The 7,587-nt window shown below is 49.4% G+C and overlaps 1 protein-coding gene across 2 annotated transcripts; it reads right to left on the reverse strand.

The window, feature by feature from the left end:
• Positions 1-3,925: 3,925 nt before the first annotated feature.
• LOC127754427 (transcription factor bHLH77-like) lies at positions 3,926-7,005 on the reverse strand. Of its 2 annotated transcripts, none has more exons than XM_052279955.1 (8): positions 5,758-7,005; positions 5,456-5,677; positions 5,283-5,348; positions 5,108-5,176; positions 4,908-4,982; positions 4,576-4,800; positions 4,397-4,494; positions 3,926-4,314 (listed from the first exon to the last, which is right to left on the reverse strand). In XM_052279955.1, the coding sequence occupies exons 1-8, from the start codon at positions 6,412-6,414 to the stop codon at positions 4,272-4,274; spliced, it is 1,455 nt and encodes a 484-aa protein (XP_052135915.1). In that variant the 5' UTR covers positions 6,415-7,005; the 3' UTR covers positions 3,926-4,271. The 2 variants fall into 2 exon arrangements, with proteins under 2 accessions (XP_052135915.1, XP_052135923.1); XM_052279963.1 differs by having other exon boundaries at positions 4,401-4,494; positions 5,758-7,004.
• Between the last annotated feature and the right edge of the window lie 582 nt (positions 7,006-7,587).

The raw sequence follows: 7,587 nt of genomic DNA on the forward strand, positions 1-7,587 counted from the left end.
TTTTTTTTCGGATGCGTCGTCGCGTTCGTGGGGATTGGGAAAGCGTGTGACGCGGTCAGCGTGCGGCGCCGCTGGGTTTGGAAATCGGGTGGGTGAGCGGAGCACACCAGAACACCAGTGCTGCGCGCGACGTGCGTGGCCACGATAGGAGGGGACCCAGACCGTCGGATTGGGTTTCGGTGGTCGCGGCGTTTTTTGGACGGTCGTGATTGAGCCGTGTGTGGCTGGGCTGGGCTTGGGGATGATTCTTCTGCTGCTGGTCAAGTCATCGCTGTTGAGCCCATCAATGGCACAACAAGCCCATTTTAGCCTTCTCTCCCTACAGCGAGGTGAGTACAACCGACGAGTCTGAAACCCAAAGACCATCACAAAGATCGACCTCTTGAGTCCTTGCATGAGAAAGTACTTCGTGTCTGAGGAACTGAGAGGCAGTTGATTGCACATCGTGCATGAGGATCCGTGAAGCTGTCTTTGATTTTTGTTCGGTTTCTATTGTAAAGTTGATTGCTTTTTTAGTACTTTCCAGGTCTTGTTTTTATGCAAAGTACGAGTCGGTTGTACCTCTTTTATTGCCCTGTCCGTTCTCAAACACTCCTAAGTTTTTGAGTATCGTATGAAACTGAATCTCATCATCTTGACTCATTAATACATGCAAGATTACGATTCGGTATGTAAAAAATGGCAGTAACGATGTGTCGATGTTTACTTTCGAAATTTCAGCCCCCTAAATCCTAAACTATGTCTGTTGGGAAAAAGAAAGGAGTCAGTACTGTGTGCACAACAAGACCAGACCAGTAGAGAAGCAGCCCGGAGGAGAAGTCGCTGCCAATGGTTTCACTTCACCGGGTCGGATCACCACGAAAACGCGAGCACGTACACGGTACGTCCACCGCGAAAGGACGGCACACACACACACACACACACACACTGCTCCCGTCCACACGGCCCACAACCACCACCACACACGACGCCGCGCGCGCATGGGGTCGACGTTTCAAATCAAATCAGCGTCGTCGTCGTCGTCATCATCATCATCGCCTCACCTCGCCTCGCCTCCACCCCGACCGATATGATATGATACATCGTACTGTACGTACCTCCCCTTACTACGTGTCCCCGGACCTCACCGTGCAACGTCGCACCTCCCCACCACAGAACACGTACACCACCCGCGCAACCACCGTGTCGCGCACGGGAATCTCGCCGGCTCGATCGATCGCCACCCACCCGCTCCCTCCCCGAGTCCGAGTCCCCTCGCGTCGTCGTGTGTTCGTGTTGCACGAGAGGGCGGGCTACTACGGGGATCGTGTGCCGGTTGGGTGCGAGAGCGCCCGCAATAATGCGTTCGTTGCGTGCGCGCGCGCGGGGGCGCCCACACGACACGACGACCCCAACACCGGCGTACGTAGTGCGTGGCGTCCCTCCGGCCCCGTCGTCCGTCTCCCCTCCTCCTGCCCGATGGCGACGCGGCGCGACCGAACGAGGGGGGGACGACTCGTCTCACGACTGCTCACCAACAGCGCGCGCCCTCCGCGCGATCGCATACTGTTTCGTCCCCCCGTCTCGCGCGATTGCTTGTGTCGGGCGAAACGCATGGCAATTGGGAAAAACGGAGGAGGCGACGACCATGATGACGGCGACGATGAATGAATGATTTAGCGTAATTAGGAGAGGGATCTACATCACGCCAACTACGATCCAGTTTGCGACGCTCGCGTGGGTGCTAGTGGGCAGACAGTCTTAGCCATTGGGGTCGCCCCGGTTACTGCAGCGCCCTGAAACCGATCTGAAACCACCCTGAACTGAATGAACAAGCCTCCTCCTCATGTGGGAGTGCTACTTACTACACTGTCTACTAATCTTGTTTTTATTTTTTTGTTCAGGTACAGAGCAACTTAATTGTGCTGGAGACCTGTGTACGTACATCCAGTTGTTGGAGTGGCCACCTTGCATGGTGCCCTACCGGCTTAGTGGTGGCAACGAACGCCACTGTTATGGTGGATGTGGGCATAGCCTCATATGTAGGTCTCAAACTCCTCAAGCCTCGTTCGTTTTCGTGCGAGACCCAGTTGTTCTATGCTGCTGCACTTAAATTGCAGTAATCTCATCCACTGAGATGGATCACATGGCTGGGGTACAAGTACATTTCAGAGTCTTTTTGGTGTTCATTGTTGCAGTTCAAGATCATTTCCATGTAAATGCATAGCAACAAAGGTTCAGGATTGAATGTCCCTGCAAAGTTGCACAACATTTTGATGGCTTTTGATGATGCTCGCATAACTACTGACCTTCGAGAGTAAAAGTTGTCAGCAAGCAGACGCAAGCATGGCTTTATGATTGATTGCTTGTGTGAATGGATGCTGCAAGAATGATAGTAGTACCACCAAGAAATCTGCAGTAATAGTTCAGAATTCAATGTTCTAAAGAAAAAGGAGGTCAGAAATCAATAAATATTTGGGGACACTTAAAGATTTCCAGTAATTCCAGGCGTGATGTGTGCAGCTAGATCTAAGCTCAGCTTTTGACTTCTTTGTTGTGGCTGTCATTGCATCACATCTCCCCTTTGTGATGCACAACGTACTTTTCTCTGAATGCGATAAACACCGGTGTTTGTTCCAAAGATATAATAATAATAATAGGAAAAACTACATCTCACTCCAGTTCCCATCCCTGGAAGCTGAAAGAAGGACGAACGAACGGCAATAAGATAATGGCCACCTCCTTAACAGTCCACGCAGCACCAAATCTGACCATATCATGCATCTCACCATGTCAAAAAAATTATAAAAATCATCTTTGTGTTTGCTAACTGCAGAGGCATGATCTTGCTTGCAAGATGCAGTGCCTACTCCTCATGACAACCACGATCTTGCCTGAGAGTTGCACTGTCTGTCCCTCCATGTACAAAGATCTCACTGTACTGTTCCAGTTTCACCCTTTGCCCCCCTTTTTTTTCCATGGGACCTTCTCATTTGTTGCAGAGCAGTCTCTTTCTTGTACCTCATGACATTGTCAATTCCCATACTTATTGTGCTGAAAAAATCAGCAGGAGATGCTGTCAGGTAATCTTGAATTTTCATCTGTGGTAGTACAAGAGTAATTATGGTCTGGAACTGAGTAATCCAAGTGCATGGATTTGGGATTGGGACCAGTGAACACTGTTCTAAGATGTTGTGACCCAATTAGTCATGATTTGGAGCTACCTAAGCTATAAAGATAAACAACTGCTACTACAGAATTGTTTGGTCCAATTCAAGAAAACGAGTGATCAGAACAACTCCCTCCGCTGATTCCGTTTTTTGGAGCGTGATCACAGCCTGGATGATTTGGACCTCGCTGAAGTAGATTGGGAGCTCGAATTCTTAACAATAAAAGGGTTGTTCAGAGAGAGCAGAGAAAGTGACATGCAGAAATAATAGTAATATTTCTTTTCTGAACGTAGCTATAGATGAACAGGAGCAGAATAGCAACGCAGTGAATGCCGTTGCACTGCCTGTCTGATGTACGCCTAGCTAGCATCTCTGCATAAAATCAATCTGATAATATATTGGAGTTGGATTGGAAGGCCTCCTCAGCCTTGCCCTACTGCTGTCTCTATCTCTGGGTACTTATCATACAGCTCAAAAGCAGCCACAAATCCAGTCCCCCAGCTCACAACTTGATTGTTCCTTCTGTCCATGTCCTTTTACATGAACTCTCTTCTGGGATAAACAGATTCTAAAATTCAACTTGTTTTCTGACCCCTCAAGTACTAAACCAGAATTTGCATACAGTGAACTTCAGCATGAACACATCTCTTCCGAGTGAAAAAAAAAATGAAGTTCAGCATGAGCACAATGCACAACCAAGAAGCTGACCATTCTTCAGAGGGGAAAAAAAGGGGATAATTTCAGCTTAAGGAGATCGATCCATGGACAGGAAGAAGGATCTTAAAGATATATATCAGCTACAAATATAATGAGAATACAAATAATGATATTACACGTCGTCCCTCTCTGCTTGAGAGGGTAAAAGGGTCTGACTGAAGCATCATATACTGCACCCAACTTATGTACGATCTTGTAGCATACATATATATACTACACCCGACTACCGTACATGGTGCGTTTCATTTTTGTTCAAAGAATCATTACACCAAGATGGGAAATTAGAAGCTAAAACACTGCTAGGGCCCAACATTGTTAGGGTTGAATCTCAGAGTGCTGCTGCGGCAAGCTGACTTCTCTGTATGTACAATGGGCGTCAGAGCTTTGGATCGAACCTTTATTTGGTCATGTCAAAGCTCCATTTTCATGTGGACTGTTTGCAACGATCCTGATCCATAGCAGTTTACACATCAGAATTCAGTTAAGGTGACGTTAACTATGGCATCAGGTAATAGGATGAGGAAACTTGCCTACCATTGTAGCTATTGGAAGAGGTGGCGATCTCCTGACTTTGCCCCATATCCATCTGAACAACACTTTGGAGATCATCTTGCCAGAAAGCACCAACCTGTAAAGCATTCATTCCTCATATTCAGCATCGATTCATTCGAACATTTTGCGAGATCGAGACATTGGTGTGCATTTTTACCTGAGAAGCCGCATCGCTAACCCCATTGAGGAAAGGATGGTGCGAGCCCATTGGCCGGCAAAATGCCGGGTCCAATGGGTGCATAGAACCCTGGTTGTCCATGCCGTTCGTCAGGCCACAACCGAGAGGGTTCCCTTGCTGAGGCTGGTTAATGTAGGGCAGCGGCGCACCTGAGGTCTCTAGTGGAAAATGTGAGCTCTGTAACGGGCTGCATGACTGGTGCATCTGATCAGGGAGAAAATCAGAAACACGAGGTAAGTTGGGAACTGTATGATTGCCACAATAAGAGAGGAAACAAATGTAGTAATGAGATCACATAAGCTTGCCCTCACATCTTTAGCAAGGAGGTTAGGCAAATTGTTGAAGTCCAGCTGGGGATTCACAGTGGCCAACTTCATGGACAAAAACTGCAAAATGGATGCGAAAGGCAAAGGTTCAGATGGCGCACTCCCGCGCTTGCTGCGCTCTAAATCGGCAAAAGCTGCAGTTTCACAATCATTCTGCATCTGTGAATTTGACACTGGACAAATACCTCGACTTGCCGTTGCAACGACTGCACATAGTTTATGATTTCATCGAGCATGACAGCCTTTCCAACCACCTGAAACAAGTAAGCATTTCCCAGTTTCCAATCTGAGCACACCGAGCAACTCAAGTAACAAACAGGTGGGCGATGATGCAAATGATGAGTGCTTTTCTTCAGTTACCTTGTTACAACCCGGCACGAGATCCTGCAGCAGCTTCATCCTCTGGCTTATCTTCTCTCTTCTCACCTGAATTGATCGAACAAGAGGAGATACACACAGCATGTTAATACACAGGGAAGATGATGATCAGAAGAGCAATGGAAGCTAGAGCTGCAAGAATTTTGTGTGTGTACCCTCTCGGCGAGGCTGTGGCTGTCCGTCGCCTCGCCGCGCCGGGCGCGGACATGGATGTAGTCCTTGGGCGGCTCGGGGGGCTTCGACGAGCTGTCCTTCCCTTGCTTCTTGCCGCCGCCATTCTCGCTGTTGCTCTGTGCGGCCTTCCCCTTGCCGGAATTCTCCTCGGCGGCCGCATTGCTCTCCTCCGTCGATTTGCAACGCTTGCCGCTGGAATCCTCCTGCAGAACGCTCGAGAGATGAAATCTTTCGGTCCAAGAATGGTGCGGCGCGGCCATGGCGAGCGGAATTCGGCGCGTACCTTGGCGGCGGAGGTGGACATGGGGCTGTCCTTGCCTTTGCCCTTCCCGGAGGCCTTCCGCTTCCGTGCATTGCCGTCGGAAGCCCCCTTGGGCGGAATCTCGGCGCCGCCGGGCGCCGGATCAGACACCGACGACTCGTCCAGGGTGTTCCCGAGCTCCATCTCCTTCGATGCGCCGGCCGCGCCGGCGTCAGGGAGGCCGAATTGCGCCGGGCCGGCGCCGCCGTAGCCTCCTCCTCCGCCGCCGCCGCGGGCGTCGAAGCCGGAGAGCCTCGCGGCGCGCTCGGCGAAGCCAGGGTCGGCGAGGAACTGGTCGAGGTGGCCCATGGGCATCAGGTTCTCGAGGATTGGCAGGCCCCCGCCTCCGCCTCCGCCGCCGCCCACCTGCGGCGGCGCGGCGTAGTGGTGGAACTGCCCCATCATGGACAGGTTGAGCTTGGGGGGCGAGCTGAGCGGCGTCCCGCCACCGTAGTGCGGCTGCGGCGAGATCCCGTGGAGAGCGCCCGTCGAGTTGGACGCCGGCGAGGACACCATGGAGCTGAGCGCCGGGTCGAGGTGCCCTCCCGCCGCCGCGTCCATGGACTGGTCCCAGTTGAGGTTGAGGAAGCACGACGGCGCCGTCGCCGGCGGCAACTGGTCGGGCGGCCCGCAGTTCATATCAAAGATCTGCCGCAATTCTCCACGAAACCCAACCAAACCACCCGAATTCCCGAGCTCCCAAGAACGCCCCAATCCAGCAAAAGAAACGCGAGAGGCGAGCAGCCACCAAATCCCACTACGACGGGGGTGAGGGAAGGCGAGCGGAGATAAGGTAAAGGCAGGAGCTTTTCGTGTGCGTGACAAAGCAAGGAAAAGTGGGGGAACAGTAAAGGAGTGGAAAAGAAGCACCTAAAACAAAGCAAAAGCTTTGCAAGCCAAAAAAAAAAAAAAAGCAGAGAGAGAGAGAGAGAGAGAGAGAGAGGAGAGAGCTCGCAATCGCAAGCAGAAGCAGCAGCAAGTAGAGATTGGGAGTGTGAGCCTACGGGGAGTATGTATATAGGACCAGGATGGCATGGGTCAAAATGGATGGGCTCATGGGCATCATCACCCCAGCCTTTCCTGCCATGAAAGAAGGAAGAAGCTAGAGAGAGAGGCACTGGAGATGGTAGATGGAGGAGTAGTGGTGGTGGTGGTGGTGGTGGTGGTAGGGGTAGTGGTGCTGAGTTTACTTGCACAGGCAAGAGGTGAGTGAAGAGAGGAAGAGGGGAAAGGGGAATGAATTGCTGCCTTGCTGCTGACTTTATTTTGTGCTGCAAAACAAAAACAAATTAAAAAAATAGATGTTACTTAGTATTTCCTCCATCCAATAATATAATAGTTTTTTAAGAATATAATGCTGTCCAGATTGATAATACTAAAATATATCACATCCGACTAAAACATTTTATGCTTTAGGACTAAAGGAGCACTATACTGGGGGTATATGCTGTTGCACTAATCTGGAGTTCTGGATAGAGTAAATTGTAGCTACTCCTAGCATTTAAATTTTATATCAAAATATAAGAGTAGCTACTCTCTACATCTACCTACTCATCTCGAATGACTAAAAATCATATTCTATTTTATTTCTATACCAGCTTCTATATCTTAACCAATTACAATCATTCATCATCTAATTTTATTATCTCCTTAATCACCGTAAAATACTTTACAATTATTTATATTTTAGAACGGAGAAAGTAAATCTATTCTTTTTTTACTTAGCGTTATGGACACTGATAGTCTGACAAACATATCTAATCATTGCTTTTTTCTAATTATATATAAACCTTATCAAAAGTATAACTTATG

Source organism: Oryza glaberrima, chromosome 1 (assembly GCF_000147395.1).
Source record: "Oryza glaberrima chromosome 1, OglaRS2, whole genome shotgun sequence".
In the NCBI taxonomy this organism is placed as follows: Eukaryota; Viridiplantae; Streptophyta; class Magnoliopsida; order Poales; family Poaceae; genus Oryza; species Oryza glaberrima.

What these genes read in the sequence shown, in the direction of transcription:
- LOC127754427 (XM_052279955.1), bottom strand. Translation starts at nt 6,414, where the DNA reads ATGAACTGCGGGCCGCCCGACCAGTTGCCGCCGGCGACGGCGCCGTCG. An exon ending in CGTTGCAACGGCAAGTCGAG is followed by an intron (nt 4,983 to 5,107) that starts GTATTTGTCCAG and finishes TCCATTTTGCAG; the next exon opens with TTTTTGTCCATGAAGTTGGC. An exon ending in CTAACCTCCTTGCTAAAGAT is followed by an intron (nt 4,801 to 4,907) that starts GTGAGGGCAAGC and finishes CTCCCTGATCAG; the next exon opens with ATGCACCAGTCATGCAGCCC.